This window comes from Phocoena phocoena, chromosome 4 (assembly GCF_963924675.1).
Source record: "Phocoena phocoena chromosome 4, mPhoPho1.1, whole genome shotgun sequence".
Classification (NCBI taxonomy): domain Eukaryota; kingdom Metazoa; phylum Chordata; class Mammalia; order Artiodactyla; family Phocoenidae; genus Phocoena; species Phocoena phocoena.
Genome location: NC_089222.1, coordinates 107659875 through 107679346, shown reverse-complemented (window position 1 = coordinate 107679346; position 19472 = coordinate 107659875). Strand labels below are relative to the sequence as shown.

The 19472-nt window shown below is 34.8% G+C and overlaps 1 protein-coding gene across 2 annotated transcripts in view; it reads left to right on the top strand.

The window, feature by feature from the left end:
• CADM2 (cell adhesion molecule 2) overlaps window positions 1–19472 on the top strand; it is a 244690-nt gene that overhangs the window by 82287 nt on the left and 142931 nt on the right. For both annotated transcript variants that reach the window (XM_065876194.1, XM_065876195.1), the window contains one exon: window positions 1423–1560. In XM_065876194.1, the coding sequence (XP_065732266.1) occupies window positions 1423–1560 (138 nt within the window). The remainder of the gene's footprint in view (window positions 1–1422; window positions 1561–19472) is intronic.

Here is a 19472-nt window from a genome sequence, read left to right as displayed (position 1 = left end):
TTGTTGTTTTAGTTTGTATTTCTTTTATTGGCATCTTCCAACATTCTTACATTTTATTCTTTTCAAACTGAATTAAATAGTACAATAAAGAAACTTTCAGTCTGCCTTTATTATTGAATATTTTTAGAAGAAATTTTAATAAACCTCTGTCATGACAGCAGAATATTATTGCCTCCAAAATATGTAATGTTGTATTATTTAAATCATCAATGTCTATCTCTGAATATTAGTTATCTGCTTATTCATTGGATGATCTAGACTAGAAAAGGTAATAAGTAGTTAGTAATGCTAGCATTAAAAATAATACATGGGCTTCCCTGGTGGCGCAGTGTTTGAGAGTCCACCTGCTGATGCAGGGGACATGGGTTAGTGCCCCGGTCCGGGAAGATCCCACATGCCGCGGAGCAGCTAGGCCCATGAGCCATGGCTGCTGAGCCTGCACGTCTGGAGCCTGTGTTCCTCAATGGGAGAGGCCACAACAGTGAGAGGTCCGCGTACTGCAAAAAAAAAAAAAAAATAATAATAATAATACATACCATGCTCCACAAAACTGCAATTACATTTCTAATACAAATGTCATTAAGAGACATTCTCTACTTTAGAAGAATCAGAAAAATAAGTATCCTTGCAATTTTTAATGAATCTTTTATTCCAAAATGCATTTTCTAGAAAAAAGTACACAGAGGATAACAATGTTTTTTAAGCTTTAAGAATTCTGAAATCAGGAATGAAATGTGCTATTTTGGTTAAATCACAGTTTGCTAAAGAATGAAGAAATATGCTTTGTGGATTTTTTTTTGCCCAGTGCAAACAATCTACCGTTTTAAAGCTCCACACTGGTAAATCTTAAGATATGGTTGTTTTTAAGATTATAAAGAGTATTTCCGCAGGTAAAATTTAATAAAAAAAAACGACTTTAAATGCTTTCTGGATAATATACACACACATATGCATATTTACACAGACACATATGTGTTTGTATGTATGTGTATATATATCTCGCTATATATTTTTTATATATTTTGTCATTTATTTTATTATATAGCAGTTTATTATTATCATGTTTTGGTTTATTATTCTTTTTTTTTTTTTTTTTTTGCGGTACACGGGCCTCTCACTGTTGTGGCCTCTCCCGTTGCGGAGCACAGGCTCCAGACGCACAGGCTCAGTGGCCATGGCTTACGGGCCCAGCCACTCTGCGGCATGTGGGATCTTCCCAGACCGGGGCACGAACCCATGTCCCCTGCATCGGCAGGCAGACTCTCAACCACTGCACCACCAGGGAAGCCCCGGTTTATTATTCTTGATTGAAGTTATTGTCAGTTATACACCCAGTTTAGCTTTGCTTCTGCAAGTAGTAGTCGTAAGAACAAATCAACCCTGGAGATTAATGTTTATTTCATTCATTTGCTTAAATTTCAGGTGTTCCTGAGAAGCCTCAAATTAGCGGATTTTCATCCCCAGTTATGGAGGGAGACTTGATGCAGCTGACTTGTAAAACATCTGGTAGTAAACCTGCAGCTGATATAAGATGGTTCAAAAATGACAAAGAGATTAAAGGTAAGGAATGGGGAAAGGTCTCCAAATCAAAATTAATGTGCTGAAACTAGTGTGAAGTGTTAGATCCAGGGCATTTTACATTTTCCTTTCCTTTTTTTTTTTTTTTTTTTTGTGGTACGCGGGCCTCTGACTGTTGTGGCCTCTCCCGTTGTGGAGCACAGGCTCCAGGCACGCAGGCTCAGCGGCCATGGCTCATGGGCCCAGCTACTCTGCGGCATGTGGGATCTTCCCGGACCGGGGCCCGTGTCCCCTGCATCGGCAGGCAGACTCTCAACCACTGAGCCACGAGGGAAGCCCTACAGTTTCCTTTTCAAACCACAGTCACTTTCTGATTAAGTGTAATTTGAACCAGATTTACCTTAAATTAGGTAATTTTACAAGGTATATTAATATCATCTCTGTGTGCCCCATTTTTCTCTTACATAAAACAGTTTTAAAATGATATATATCTAGAGACTTTCCTGGTGATCTAGTGGTAAAGGATCCACCTTATAATGCAGGGGACGTGAGTTTGATCCCTGGTCAGGGAACTAAGATCCCACATTCTGCGGGGCAACTAAGCCCGTGCACCACACCTACTGAGCTCAAGCGCCTTAACTAGAGAGCCTGCAGGCCCCAAACTACAGAGCCCACACGCCCTGGAGCTTGTGCACCACAACTAGAGAAGAGAAAACCCGCACACCACAACTAGAGAGAAGGCCGCGTACCGCAACAAAGAGCCCGAGCATTGCAACGAATGTTTAGCATGCCTCAAGGAGGAGCCTGCGTGCGGCAACTAAGACCCTACGCCACCAAAAATAGATTAAATAAATAACAAATCTTTAAAAAAAATGATATATATCTAGTGGGAAACTTGGAGAAATAAATAAGTTAATATATAAAAAACACGTAGATTCGTACTTGACAATAGCAAGTGCTAAGTGTTCATGTTAGATGTGATTATTTCAGAGCTCATCTGTAGTATTTAGATTATAGACAGAAACTTCATGAATTATTTCTTCAACTTGTTGGTTCTGAAAATACAAAGTTTTGGGAATAAAACTAGCTAAACATCAATAAATCTGTTTTTCAGTAGCTCTCACACAGGGTAAAATAATGTGCTTGTCTCAGTAAAAATGCACAGAAATGTAAATATTCAGCATAATTCTGCTCTTACTTCATACACTTAAACACACACATGCACACACACACTCTTTTAGGGTGGATTAAGAAGTTTATAGAGGAGATGACTAGTATGTCTGGTAGTGGTTTTTGTACCCCACATACAGAAATCTTGGACCTGACATCACATGTACATGAAAACCCAAATATAAGAATCATCTATTATGCTTGTTAAAATTTTTTCCTATTTATATAGTAATATGTATTATTCTCAAGGTAACCTTCTAGGAGATAGATTGATGCAAACCATTCTGGTTATTTTAACTTGTAATTCAAGTATCTTACTTAGGCATGGAGGCCCAACAGGTAGAATTACCTATATTACTAAGAAATTATGGGTTACAGTCCATACAATTATTCTACCTCTTTTCTATTTTAATTACTTTCTCTCTTTATATTTTTTCCCCAAACAAGGAACTATCTGTAATTTATCCATAATTACTACCTTTACTTTAGAACTTCTAATAAATACATTTTATTGGACTAACTTTGGAGAAGTACAAGCACCCATTTCACAAGTTAGATACATCACTTTGCTAAGTTAAACTTGCTCTTATATTCTGCCAGGGCTCAGTACCATCCATTCTAATTCTGCCTTTAGGATATATTTGTTTAGGTTAGTGTGTTAAATGTCTAGTCTTGGTTGGAGCTTTTCTAAATGGACCCTCTACACTGTATCCAGAGTTATCTTACTATGACAAGGTTCTAATCCAGCCACTTTTTCTGCATAAGCATTTCTGATTGAAAGTCCTAACCTGGAGGATAAGTTTAAAATCCTATTTCCTTGGCCTATAAGAAAGCTCCTGGCAGTGAATTCTTACAAATCAGATGGTTTTCTATGTGAAAGGCTTGGTTTATGTTATAATGTTCTTCTTAAATACTCTCCTTCGGTTAAATTGTTTTATTACCTACATGCATCTCTTTCTGAATTTTGACATAATTAGTTAGTGAGTTAGTTTCTCTTAAGTTCTTACCATTTTATTTGTGTTTCGGATAAATATATCCTCAGGGAGGTCAGAGACTAACATACTAGTCATTAATATTGGTTGATTGTTTTTAACATTGTAGCCTTATGAAAAACGCATAATGTTTTCATTAAAAATATTTTTATAAAATATCTTAATTTTTGACAAATTTGGCTTCTGCTCTGAATGCCAGATTTATTCATAAACTAGGTAGAGAGGGGACTTTTGTTTATATGTAAAAAGATGAAATTTTGATCTTATAAACACTATACTTTAAAATCATCTGAATCAAGACTAGAATGAAAATCAAGAGAAAACCATATACAGAATCAGCATTTGGTTCTGTGTTCTACTCAAAAGTAGTGAAGCTTTGTTTTTTCTGTGTTCTTCAATGAGTGGCCATTAATAGACCATTTATTATTCCTACACTTGAATTCATCTATATAGCTCTTTATTTGTTCATAACTCTTATTTTGCATGTTTACATAGTTTGTCTTTACAATTATATGGTGAACTTCCTGAGTTCTCTAAAATGTTTTTATAGGTGTATAGGCAAATATGCTGTATTTAGTACTCTATACAGAATGCACGTTCATTATTATTGCTGTGCTCTATACATGTGAAGTGAAAGTTCGCTCTAAAATCCCTCAGCAGATACACCTCACTGAAAGGAGTGTTCTATCCTTATCTTACACTCTTGTCTTTTCAGAAATCAAAATTTGACTTCCTATTATCATGAAACAATTTTTACTATAATATCACTTGAGATTTTTTAAAAAGACACTCCCTAGTATAAAGAATTGGAAAAGATAGGCTAATCAAATCCAGTTAAATTCAATTTGATAAGATATTGTTAAAATGTGTCCCAATTATACAGCATTCTATGGTGCATGAGTGAATATCCAAATGAAGAAAACAAGAACCTTGACCTGGAGATGTTTAAAATGCCTTTGGGGTGATAAAACCAGCTATGAGGAATACTTTACTATAAAGAGGAATGTATAACATTATGTAAATCCCAAAGTAGTTATTCCAGTCAAGGGAAAGTATAATTTTCCATATGTTTTAACTAAGCACTGGCCAGTTCAGCATATTGACACTGTGTTAAGTTTCAGACTCTGTATGATAGAGGTAGGGGCTTTCAAAGTGACTTCTGATTTCAGGAGGAGTCATTGTTCTGTACATTTTTTCTCCATTATTATCTAACATATGAATTTAATCACCAAGTTTCTGGGAGAAAGTTGTTTCATAGTCCTAGCTGATCACATTTTCTTGGCCAGGATATTTCCATGTTAGATTATACAGCATGGTTCTCAAACTTTAGCAGGCACCATCATCACCTCCAGGGCCTGTTAAAACTCAGATTATAGGGGCCTGACCCCAGATTTTCTGATTGAGTACATCTGGGTTGGAAACCGAGAACATATATATTTAGCAGTGTGTTGAATTTGTGAGTGATAATGATGCTTCTGTTTGGAGACCACACTGGTATATAGAGAACAGAATGTTGAGAAGTATCAGTAACATATTGAAGTCTTGCCTCTGTCTCTGAAGTTTAGTTTTCTCATCTAATAAATGAGGATCATAAAGCTTGCCTCAAAGTGCTATTGCAAGGATGTCATACAAGCCAATATGTATAAAGTGTTTTCACAGTATAAGGAATCACTGAATATATTTTAGATATTATTATTATCGTTATCATTATTATTACTACCTTGAGCAAACCATGATTGGTGAGTTGTAACAATCCCTGAATTAGTCCTAGAAATATAACCAAAACAGAATTATTTCTTTAAGGTATTCACTTTTGGGGGATGGACATATAAACATAAGATCTAACAAGTATAGTAACAGACATATGAACTGGCTACAGTTTTTGTACAAAACAAGAAGCAGAGATGTGTCCTACTTTGTGGCAGAGGTAAATGAGAGTACTCAGTAAGTATATGTTAAATGAATAAGTGGATCTTAAATGATGAATGGAATTCACTGTATGGGTTGTGGGTAAAAGTAGGTGGTAGAGCATTCTAAAGAAAGAAACCATGTGTTTATGCAGGGTAAAAGCATGTGATTGTTTGAAGGAACTGAAACTTTCTGTTTGATACAGACATGAGAGATAAATGGGAAGGTAGGGGCCAGTTAAGTCATGGAAGATCTTTTACTCCAGATTAAGGAGTTTAGAATTTATTCTGTAGGCAGTGGTGAAACACTTTCTTCTATATGCTTTAAACGGTGGAATGAATAATCATAATTTTCATCTGACTCTCCTTTTTCCTCCTGATGAGTCTGACTCAGAAATCCCTTTGGTGCCTCTGGGCAGCTCTGTATTCAAAACTGCAGGGGGTTTCACTGTAGCTTTTAATCTTCTGTGTAGCTAGGAAGTTGGAAATATTGCCATTTAGTGTGGGAAAAAAATGTGTATTCCCTTCCTAAATCTATCAGTGTCCTGAGAAATTGTATAAACTTTCCATTCCATATGTAAGTTTAGTAACTTGTTTGAGTAGTTATCATCATAAAATCTTAAGATTTTCTTTTCCAGCCAACTAGCTTTTACATGAATGTGTTAGGCAGAATTCTATGAGAACCCTCAATGACCCACATTTTTGTATAATCTTTTCCCCTGGAGTGTAGGAAGGACTTGAGAATATATGTAATATCACTGCCTTGATCATGTTGATCATGTTACCTTACATGGCAAAAGGGATTTTACAGATATAATTATGGATCCCTTTTGAGTTCATCAAAGGGAGATTACTAAGGGAAACCTGACATAATGAGGTGAAGTTTTTATAAATGAATAAAGAGTCAGACATCCTCCTCCTGGCCTGGAAGAAAGCAAATAGCCATGTGTGTACTGTCTATAGGGGCCATGTGACAAAGAACTGTGGGTGACCTCTAGGAGCTGAAAGATGTTTCTGTGTGGCAGCTAGTGAGAAAATGGGGACCTCGGACACACAGCATCAAGGAAGTAAATTTGCCAACAATCAGTGAGTTTGTAGAGGACTCTAAAACCTACATGGGAATCACAGCCTCAGCCAACACCATGATTTCAGCCTGCTGACACTGAGAAGAGGACCAGGATAAGCCCTATCTGGACTCTTAATCCATAGAAATTGTGAGATAATAAATGCATATTGCTTTAGGACACTAAGCTTTTAATCATTTATTATGCACCAGTAGCAGGAAACTGAGATCCAGAAAGGCAGAATGATTTCTCATAGTCACACATCTGACAAAGAATGAGCTTGAATATTCCAATTCTAAGACCCAGCACTTGAACTGGGGAAGAAAGCTGAAGGCTGGAAGAATATTTAAGGGACATTTCAAACATGAATTAGTAAGGCCCTGAAGTAATGGATGAAATGGCATTTTTTTTAATGGATGGATTTAAAAGAGAAGACAAATTCCAGGTGAACTTGGTGAATGAGTCTGGGAGATGGAGCAAAAACAAGGGTCGAAGTCAACCCAATTTGGGTGCCAACACAACTTGGTTAGTGAACATGTGGAAATAAGAAAGGCATTAGGAGAAATTAGTTCAGAAATAAATGATAATATGTTTATTCTTGAGGTTGAAGTAACTATATATTGGTAGAATCTAAAAGTTAAACTTAGCAGGCTTTTGGAGTTAGGTGACTTATGATTAAGAAAGGGATTCTGACAACACAAAGGTCTATCATCTCTTATGAAGGACATTTTTAGTTTTAGCCTTTATAAATAGTTATTACCCTTTATTTGTGCAGCACACTCCCAACAGAAACCCTCTCAGTACTTCCTTCTGACCCTAAGAATCATGCTATGTAGTAACCTGCATATTCATCAAAGCCTGACTTTGTGGGGAGTCACTGAAGCTTGTCAGTGCCTAATAGTATTGCCTGTATTCTACAAGTGTTATTTACTTCGTGTACATTGTTTATTCCAAATGTTGGACCATCAAGCTTAAACTGACTTTAGCTGTGTTGCCCTGTGTGAACAGGACTCTTCACCTACACTTTAGTGTTAATCAAAAATAATGCAGCAGCTCATTTTCAAGTTGGCTAAATATAGTATAATTGTACTATAAGCTACTTAGTAGATAATTTTTCAGCTTTTGGAAACTTGAGAGTGAATTTCTGAATGTTGTGTTTCTTAAAAGGTAGCCTTTAGACTGCCCGGATTAGAATCACCCGAGGTACTAGTTAGGAAAATGAAGATTCCTGGTCTCAATGTAGACCTTTAAAATCAGAAGTTCTGGCTGTCAAGCCTAGAAGTCCTAATATTTATTAAGTACCTCTGTTGACAGTTAGGCTCACTATAGTTTGAGAATGCATAGAATTAGAGACCAGTAAGCCAAGTATTAATAGATATTCAAAGAAAGAAAGAAAGGAGGTCCTAATCTAATAAGTTTAGAAAATGACTCGATATTCTATGTCCTTTATGAATCTATTCTTAGAGGGAGATTCTCTAAAACTAAATCAAAATGCACTTTAGTGCTTTAACATTTCTGAGAATTAATGCAGATTTCTGTTAGACAACATCTTAGCAGTATTCTTTGGCCATATGATTTTTAAAATTTGTTATGTGTTTCTTGCATTGAACTTTGTGGAATCTACTTTGAGAAACAGTAATTATATATTTAATTTAAATACTCTCCCTGGTGTTGTAAAACTAGTTTTGGCCTAATACTTCATTTAATGTCAGTTGCACAAAGCCTTAATTTAAATAAGTGGAATACTAACATGTAATACAGAGATTGTGAATTCTCTTGAGCTAAACACAAAAGAAAATAAAAAGGAGATATTTGTGTGCCCTGAGCTTAAAGCTCCTGTATCATGTGTGATAAGGATTAATTAAAAGTGTTAGTGTTTAAACTTACAGAGTATACCATATATCAATGATTTTTTTGAGTTCTTTTGTTTAAACTTACCACTTTGAAAGTGTCCTTGCCATTTAAATATGAATCACGTTGGACCCCGTATTAAATGAGAAAAAGAAATCGCATTAGTAATACCTGTAAGTGAGGTGTGTGTGTCTGTGTGTGTGTGTGTGTGTGTGTGTGTGTGTGTACATACCACTTGGGGTTTTCTAAATGCTGTTGACTGTATTACCTCAAGACTCTCTCAAGATACAATGAGATACATAGAACATCTTTCTGGAAAGAGATAAAACAGTTGTTTCATCTAAGTGTGAATGGCTGATGAAAGCAAATGATCACCAAAACTCTTTGAGAAACTTTTAAAAAATGTTTTATTTTTTAAAAGCAACTTTATTGAGTTATAATGGACAAAAAACAATCTACACATATTTTATGTGTGCAGTTTGGTATTATTTCACAAGTGTATATGGTGATGAGACCATCACTATGATCAAGATAATGAACATATTCATCATCTACAAAAGTTTGTTCATACACCTTCATAATTCCTTCCTCCTGGCCTTCTTTGCCCACCCTCCATCTCACTTCCAGGAAACCACTATTCTACTGTATGTCATTATAGATTACATTTTCTAGAATTTTATATAAATCAAATCATATAGTACATACTCTTTGATTTATTTCCCTCAGGATGAATATTCTGAGATTCATCCATGTTGCATATATAAAGGTTGTTACTGTCTATTGCTGATTCATATTCTATTGTATGTATCTATACTATAATTTGTTTATCCATTTATCTGAGGATAGACATTTGGGTTGTTTACAGTTTGGGGCCATTGCAGTAAAGCTGCTATGAACATTTGGGTGTAAGTCTTTGTATGTATCTGTGCTCTTATTTCTCTTGTGTAAATGCCTAGGAGCAGAATGGCTGGGTCATATAGAAGATACGTGTTTAATTTTTAAAGGCATTGCCAAACGATTTTTCAAAGTGGTTGTACTCCTTCATGAAATCCAACTTTTAAATTTTAGTATTATTATTTTTTACTTTTTTGAATCATGCTTTGGTATTATATGTAAGATGTTTTTGCCTAATCCAAGATCACAAAGAATTACTTCTAAAAATTTCATATTTTTAGGTTTTGCATGTATTTTGAGTGATTTTATATTTTCAATGCCCTTGTCTTTTCTTTCTCTCAGCTGTATTATTTCTAGGTCAGTTTTGATAGATTGATTGATCTCATTATAGATAGCATTTTCCTGCTTCTTTGAATGCAGAGTATTTTTTGATTGGATTCCAGACATTATAAGTTTTACCTTTCTGGTACTGAATGTTCTCCTATTCCTCTAAGTATTCTTAAGCTTTGTTCTGGTTAAGTGATTTAGAGTTTAATACTTTCAGATCTTCTTTTAAATTTCTTAGGTGGGACCAGAGCAGCTTTTGTTCTTAGAATTACTTAATTCTCATTACTCAGATAAAATCCTCTGAGTGCCCAGGGTACCAATTATGAGTTTTTTTCAGTCAGGTTAGTTAGAACAGGCATTATTCCCTGCCTGTGTAAGCATCATGTACTATTTCCTCTAATCCTTTTTTGATAGTTCTTGTCCTAGCCCCAAACACTTTCTTCACACAGATACACCGATCAATAATTACTTTGCCAAATACTGTAAGGGACACTGCAGTTGTCTGGAGTCATCTCTTTGTGTAGCTCTTTCATTTTTGATACTCTGCCCTATAAACTCTAGCTGCTGTGGCCTTCTTAGACACCCAGCTCCATCAGCATAACTCAGGGAGGCCACCAGGGTCTGCATGGGTTTCCCTCCACACACCACAGTCTAGAAAATCTCTCAAGGCATTAAGAAGGGACAAATTTTAGGGTTTATCTCATTCATTTTCCATCTCTCTGGGATAACTGTCCATTATTGTTATGTTCAATATCTTGAAAACTCTTGTTTACAGATAAGAGGTAAATCCAACTTTGTTATTCTGCTAGGCTGGAAGCAAAAGTTATTTTGCCTTTGTTTTTGAAATGTAGAGAAATAATACTTTTATCTAAATGGTAGTATGTTTTAATTTTGTCTGATTGCTTATTTGTTTTAAGATGATATAATACATTTAAGGGGATGAACATAAATAAGTGTAAAATGTATCCATACTCACTTTGACAAAATATTTTAGATTAATAATCCTGCTAGTTTTAAAGGTAAAAATTATTTGATTTAGCTATAGAAATTCAGTGCTGTTATACATTATTGTGGGAATGGAAAGAAAAGTTCCAGCATGTATATAATGAGATAAGTAAGTATAAATCTTTGACTGGATTTTACTTATTGTCAAGAATGAGCACTCTATCAACAAAATAATGTTTTTCTTTGTTGTTAATTCATGTTTTTAATCAACAATTTTATTTATTTATTTACTTATTCACACACACACACACACACACACACACACACACTGTATTTTATTTTTACAAGAGATAAATCAACTGACACCAAGCATTGTAAATGGATGACCACAACAAAAGCAACAATGATTGCAATTACCAAACACGAAACACACTCATACTATGTCATAATATTGACATTCAGTCCAGTAATCCTCCAGTGTAACAGCTCCTTTACTTTGCAGTGAAAATTGATTTGTGTATTTTTTGCCTCTGAGTCCTTGTGGGATTTTTTTTTTTATTCAAACATAAAATCACAAAAATTATAATAATCCTCATCAGTTCACTCAGTCCCATGTAATTATTTTTATCTTGATCATTTGTTAGCACTTTTATGAATTCATCAGTTTTCCATTAGAGTTCTGAAAATTCAGCATTGTAGTCGGTTACCAGAAACCTGTACTTGTCAGAGTCTTCCATGAATTCCTTGAAGATGAAACCCTTTTATAGGAACATTTTTGCAAAAGCATCAGAGTACATCCAGAATTGTCTGTAAATGACAAAAGACTTAAAAATGACCATGGTTAAAGATTTGATGAAATTTCATAATGATGCAATTGACAAGGAAATTTAGTTATTTCTGAGATATACATTTTAAAGAAATAACTAGACTTATGATTTATAACATTATACCAGAACATATAAGATTTTTAGAAATTTCATGTAATGTCTAAAACATTTACATTAACATATTTCCATACAAATAACCCAAAGAAAGTTTAGTATTAGTTGTTTTTTTTTGTTTGTTTTTTATACTGCAGGTTCTTATTAGTCATCAATTTTATACACATCAATGTATACATGTCAATCCCAATCACCCAATTCAGCATGCCACCATCCCCACCCCACCGTGGTTCTCCCCCCTTGGTGTCCATACATTTGTTCTCTACATCTGTGTCTCAATTTCTGCCCTGCAAACCAGTTCATCTGTACCATTTTTCTAGGTTCCACATACATGCGTTAATATACGATAATTTTTTTTCTCTTTCTGACTTACTTCACTCTGTATGACCGTCTCTAGATCCATCCACGTCTCAACAAATGACTCAATTTCATTCCTTTTTATGGCTGAGTAATATTCCATTGTAAATATGTACCACATCTTCTTTATCCATTCATCTGTCAATGGACATTTAGGTTGCTTCCATGACCTGGCTATTGTAAATAGTACTGCAATGAACATTGGGGTGAATGTGTCTTTTTGAATTATGGTTTTCTCTGAGTATATGCCCAGTAGTGGGATTGCTGGATCATATGGTAATTCTATTTTTAGTTTTTTAAGGAACCTCCATACTGTTCTCCATAGTGGCTGTATCAATTTACATTCCCACCAACAGTGCAAGAGGGCTCCCTTTTCTCCACACCCTCTCCAGATTTTATTGTTTCTAGATTTTTTGATGATGGCCATTCTAACTGGTGTGAGGTGATACCTCATACTTTTGATTTGGATTTCTCTAACAATTAGTAATGTTGAGCAGCTTTTCATGTGCTTTTGGCCATTTGTATGTATTCTTTGGAGAAATGTCTATTTAGGTCTTCTGCCCATTTTCGGATTGGGTTGTTTGTTTCTTTAATATTGAGCTGAATGAGCTGTTTATATATTTTGGAGATTAATCCTTTGTCCGTTGATTTGTTTGGGAATATTTTCTCCCATTCTGAGGGTTGTCTTTTCGTCTTGTTTATAGTTTTCTTTGCTGTGCAAAAGCTTTGAAGTTTGAGTAGGTCTCATTTATTTTTATTTCCATTACTCTAGGAGGTGGATCAAAGAAGATCTTGCTGTGAGTTATGTCAAACATTGTTCTTCTTATGTTTTCCTCTAAGAGTTTTATAGTATCCGGTCTTACATTTAGGTCTCTAATCCATTTCGAGTTTATTTTTGTGTATGGTGTTAGGGAGTGTTCTAATTTCTTTCTTTTACATGTAGCTGTCCAGTTTTCCCAGCACAGATTATTGAAGAGACTGTCTTTTCTCCTTTGTATATCTTTGCGTCCTTTGTCATAGATTAGTTGACCATAGGTGTGTGGGTTTATCTCTGGCCTTTGTATCTTGTTCCATTGATCTATGTTTCTGTTTTTGTGCCAGTACCATATTGTATAGTATAGTCTGAAGTCAGGAAGTCTGATTCCTCCAACTCCATTTTTTTCCCTCAAGACTGCTTTGGCTATTTGGGGTCTTTTGTGTCTCCATATAAATTATAAGATGATTTGTTCTAGTTCCGTAAAAAATGCCATTGGTAATTTGATAGGGATTGCATTGAATCTGTAGATTGCTTTGGGTAGTATAGTCATTTTCACAATATTGATTCTTCCAATCCAAGAACATGGTATATCTCTCCATCTGTTGGTGTCATCTTTAATTTCTTTCATCAGTGTCTTATAGTTTTCTGCCTACAGGTCTTTTGTCTCCCTAGGTAGGTTTATTCCTAGGTATTTTATTCTTTTTATTGCAATGGTAAAGGAGAGTGTTTCCATAATTTCTCTTTCAGATTTTTCATCATTAATGTATAGGAATATAAGAGATTTCTGTGCATTAATTTTGTATCCTGCAACTTTACCAGATTCATTGATTAGCTCTAGTATTTTTCTGGTGACATTTTTAGGATTCTCTATGTATAGTATATCATCTGCAAACAGTGACAGTTATACTTCTGCTTTTCCAATTTGTATTCCTTTTATTTCTTTTTCTTCTCTGATTGCCATGGCTAGGACTTCCAAAACTATGTTGAATAATAGTGGTAAGAGTGGACATCCTTGTCTCATTCCTGATCTTAGAGGAAATGCTTTCAGTTTTTCACCATTGAGAATGATGTTTACTGTGGGTTTGTCGTATATGGCCTTTATTAAGTTGAGGTAGGTTCCCTCTATGCCCACTTTCTGGAGAGTTTTTATCATAAATGGGTGTTGAATTTTGTCAAAAGCTTTTTCTGAATCTATTGAGATGATCATATGGTTTTTATTCCTAAATTTGTTAATATGGTGTTTCACTCTGATTGATTTGTGTATATTGAAGAATCCTTGCCTCCATAGGATAAATCCCACTTGATCATGGTGTATGATACTTTTAACGTGTTGTTGGATTCTGTTTGCTAGTATTTTGTTGAGGATTTTTGCATCTATATTCATCAGTGATATTGGGCTGTAATTTTCTTTTTTTGTAGTATCTTTGTCTGGTTTTGGTATCAGGGTAATGGTGGCCTCATAGAATGAGTTTGGGAGTATTCCTTTCTCTGCAATTTTTTGGAAGAGTTTGAGAAGGATGGGTGTTATCTCTTCTCTAAATGTTTGACAGAATTCACCTGTGAAGCCATCTGGTCCTGGACTTTTATTTGTTGGAAGATTTTTAATCACAGTTTCAATTTCATTACTTGTGATTGATCTGTTCATATTTTCTGTTTCTTCCTGGTTCAGTCTTGGAAGGTTTTACCTTTCTAAGTATTTGTCCATTTCTTCCAAGTTGTCCATTTTATTGGCATAGAGTTGGTTGTAGTAGTCTCTTAGGATGCTCTGTATTTCTGTGGTGTCTTTTGTAACTTCTCTTTTTTCATTTCTAATTTTATTGATTTGAGTCCTCTCCCTCTTTTTCTTGATGAGTCTGGCTAATTGTTTATCAATTTTGTTTATCTTCTCAAAGAACCAGCTTTTAGTTTTATTGACTTTGCTATCATTTCCTTCATTTCATTTTCATTTATTTCAGATCTGATCTTTATGATCGCTTTCCTTCTGCTAACTTTGGGGTTTGTTTGTTCTTCTTTCTCTAGTTCCTTTGGGTGTAAGGTTAGATTGTTTACTTGAGATTTTTCTTGTTTCTTGAGGTGGCTTTTATAGCTATAAACTTCCCTCTTAGAACTGCTTTTGCTCTGTCCCATAGGTTTTGGATCGTCATGTTTTCATTGTCATTTTTCTCTAGGTAGTTTTTGATTTTCTCTTTGATCTCTTGGTTATTTAGAAACGTATTGTTTAGCCTCCATGTGTTTGTGTTTTTTACGTTTTTTTCCCTGTAATTCATTTCTAATCTCATAGTGTTGTGGCCAGAAAAGATGCTTGATGTGATTTCAATTTTTTTTTAATTTACTGAGACTTGATTTGTGACCCAAGATGTGATCTATCCTGGAGAATATTCCATGTGCACTTGAGAAGAAAGTGTAATCTGCTGTTTTTTAATGGAATGTCCTATAAATATCTATTAAATCTATCTGGTATATTGTGTCATTTAAAGCTTCTGTTTCCTTATTTATTTTCATTTTGGATGATCTGTCCATTGGTGTAAGTGAGGTGTTAAAGTCACCCACTATTATTGTGTTACTGTTGATTTCCTCTTATAGCTGTTAGCAGTTGCCTTATGTATGGAGGTGCTCCTATATTGGGTGCATATATATTTATAATTGTTATATCTTCTTGGTTATAACAAGGGATCTTGTTATATCTTCTCGGTTATAACAAGGGATTGGTCCCTTGATCATTATGTAGTGTCCTTCCTTGTCTCTTGTAACATTCTTTATTAATAACATTTTTAACTTAAGGGTTAAAGCAAGTGCAAATCTCAGTCATCCAGAAATCATCAGCCAACAAAGACTCTTGAGATCATAATAACAAATATTCAAATGTACTAGCTTTTTAGCTCACATCTGCTAATGGAGGGACTCAATCACTGTTCAAATTCTCCTCAGGTTATTTTCAAAAGGTACTTTATGGCTTTTTCATGTGCTAAGAAAGATGCCTCTCCCATTCATTAGCTTTAGATTCTTCATGGAAATGCAATTCTTTATGGTTTTTGTGGCATATGAGGAGAGAAGGTCTTGTTCCCATCATCTTTAGCAAATGATCTTCCTGGGACCCAGGAAGATATTTTATGAAATTTATGAATCAGACCTTTCTAAAAATGATTATTTAATTCTTTGATCAGTAAAAGTCAAAAGAGATCACAGATAAGAAGGGAGAAGAATAATAGAAGAAAAAATAGTAATTTATTTATGAATTTTATGAACACGTGAATGGTATTGAACCTTATGAACGTCCCAGTGGATAGTTGGAATTTAAAAGTGATATGTTGCTCAGAAAACAAGACAACCTGTTGAAAAATAATCAACAAAACTATGAGAGAGAGAGAAGCATTGTATTCAGAATGCTAATTTTACATTACAGATGTTTTACTGATGCAAATGAATCATTTTCACAAGAGGTTGATGAGGGGCAGGTTTATTTTTTCTTACAGGTGCTGAATGCTACAAGATTTTATAAAATAAATTGTTTGATGACTAGAAAATTGCATCTTCACAGGTGTTTCAAAGGAGTCACACTTGCCTGCTGCTTATAGAATTTACTCAAATGGATAGATTTTTTTACTTTCTTATAGAGTTTACTCTAATGGATGGGCTTTTTAAAAATTTTATGCCATCTTTTATCATCTTTTGGGCCTACAACAAAACACCTTTTTCAATAGAAAATAAATCTTTCAATCTTCAGTAGAAGGAAGGAGATTATAATCTACACAAATATAGTGACTACCCTGAGGCATCAGGCTCAGAGTCAGGTTTTGTTTTTTTTTTTTTTTTCCAGTCAGATGGTATTATCTTTTTGATTCAGCCTAAGGATGTAGTGCACAATATATAAAATCTTTTCTTAGAAGCGGTAACAAGTGAAAGTTGACTTCTCATGTCTAAACGTTTGGCTAATGGCACTGAGGTTCACTCAACCTACTCTCAAGTGAAAAGAGGTTATTGTAAGGTTTTCCTGACCATTGCCAAGTGAAAGGAGCACAACAGAACATATTTTTAGCCATAAAGGTTATTCCCTGGATATAAACAGTTCACTGATTGACTGGCTTCATAGTGACTTAGCTTTTTTTTGTCTATAAGTACACCCAGCTATCTGCTTCTCCCTCTGTTTTGCACACCTTTTCTCTACATCATGAATCATGCTCTCTCATTAGATTGGGTAAATCATGGCTTTCTGAGAATTAGCTGTGGAATATACATGTGCCTGTGTGTGTGTGTGTACATGTGTATACATGTGTGTGCTCAAGCATGTGTTTTTACTTCAATTCCTTTGGACTCTTCAGGGTTTTAAATCACATTAAGATATATGATGGAGATTCTGAAACAGGCTAGTTAACTACATTGTTTCTGTTTGGGGATAAAGTTTCATGCTTTCCATCTTGGAGATTAGGCAGCTGGGGGTCAGGTACCTCTTCAGGTTTAATCACATCTAGCTGAAGTCACATGCTACAGAGCATGGTGATTTCTGGGCAAGGAATGTCTACCAAAGAAATAACATAGCAGAGGGATTTACTATTAAAAAGCAAATCTGATTATGGCAAACACCATGAATTCAAATTCATCAAGTACAGACACTATAGAGGGTTACAAACTTATTTTCACATGTTGATATAATTTTTAGATTTTATGACTGTAATTCTGTTAGATGTAAAATATTAAGGAGTCTCTAATAAAATATTGTGCTCTGGGATTAAATACAGGAAGTGCTGATATTTCCTCCCTACCCTACTTCCTTTTGGGGTTTTATTTATGAACAATTGATAGGGTATAAACTAAGCCCAAGGTGCCCAAGATAAATTCCACAAGTTATGCAGGATATACCTCACAGCTCATGAACAATGAACAAGCTGCATAAGTCAGAAAGAAGGGAACCTTGTTGAAACTGACAAAGGCTGCTTTTTAGCTCATTACATTAGTAGTACAGAAATAATAAGTAATATTCATATGCTACTGAATATTCAAAGAACATGATAATATAATTAGGAAGATTTTCTTGAGAACAAGCTAATCTCTCTCTTAGGGTATCACAATTATTAACTAATCTCCCGAGTAACCATTTCTCTCCTAAATAGTCTATCTCCCATACTTTTTTCAAAAGAGATATCTGGTGGGGTGAGTTTCAGAGAGGCTATCTGATATTGTTAATCTTTAAACTATTATTCTCTTTGGTATTTTTGAACATGCGAATAGTTTTTAAAATATTTAAATAATATAGTTACATATCTGTCTCTCTCACCAGACTGGGATTCCTTTCTTCATTTAAATTTTGACAGGCAGAATCTGGCATGGTGTCAAACACATGGTACAAGCTCAAGGTACCGTGGAGATTATATGGAGAATAAGTGAATCATTTGGGTTAAAGTGTTCTCAAGACTTTACTTTAATAATTTTTAAAGGTGGTGACTCTCTTCTTTACTGGATACTCTCCTGGACTGAGGAAATCAGTTCTTGGTGTTCTTCTTAGGTGCAGACCACTAAATACAGAGCTAAATAAATATAAATATAGAATTAAATATAGAATTAATTAATCACTTGGGTGAAAGTGATCTAAGACTTTAATTCAGTAATTTCCAAAGGAGATGACTCTGCTCCTTATGGATGATTCTACTGAACTGAGCAATATACTTCTTAGTGCTCTTCTAAGGTATTAAATCTTGATGCCAGCGGTGAATCACAAACTTTTATTAGTACTCTTCAGCTAGTACAAAAAGAGAGACATGATCAGTTAATTACTATGTTCACAAAGCATTTGTACAAAGAGGTCTAACATTTCCTGGTACAGAGAGTTGAGAGAGAAGAGAATTCCTCTCTGAGTTCACATGTTTTAGGCAGAAGTGTCTATATTGAAATGATTTGGCCATAGGGTAAATACAGCAAGATTCATACAGTGAGTCCTTGTAGCACCTCTGAACACAGACCTGTGGAATAACATTTAAGAGAAAATTGATAAAAACTCTAACCTTCTACTTTGGCTGAAAAATTGAAAAAGAGAATCATGCCCCCCTTAATCAATCCTCCATAAATACCCCTTCATCAATCCTCCGTAAATATTATTTTACTCATCTGAGCTTTCAAAATCTATTAACAAGAACTGAGTTCCAATAAAATTCCTTGTCAAGTGAAACAATTATTTTGTATTGCTAGTTAATTGTAGAGCCGTAGCTTTACAAATCAGGATTATGAGTGGCACCTTCTTATAAAAGTAGAATTTTATGATAAGGATTTATAAAAGTCTACCCCTATCAGATTGGAGTTATATGAAGGAGTACTCATAGGCACTAATGAAATTTGCTTCAAGAATTTGTTTTGAGGTCTCCTCCAGTGAACAAATGAAAGTGGAGATTAAAGTTCTACCATGTAAGACATAGCCTCAATATTTTTGGTCTGGAGAAAGTTTAAAGCAGATATAAAATCAACTGCTTACCTTGAATATTAAAGAAAGATGATTTGTAAAAAGTCCTGCTTTCACACCTTTGTTAATGCTTCTGCTTTGGTATCAAGATTTCTCCTCCTGCCCATCTCCGCTCCTACACTTCAGAACCACCTTGCCTCCTTCCAGCTGACTTTACATTTTCAAAGTTGAGAGAGAAGGCATCTAAAGCATTTAAATGCCATAGAAAACTTCTGTCATATTGTTCAGCAGCAAGCTTAGCAGTAATTTCTCATCTCTTCCAGAAAATAACTGTCAATTAGTTAGTAAAAAACATTTAAAA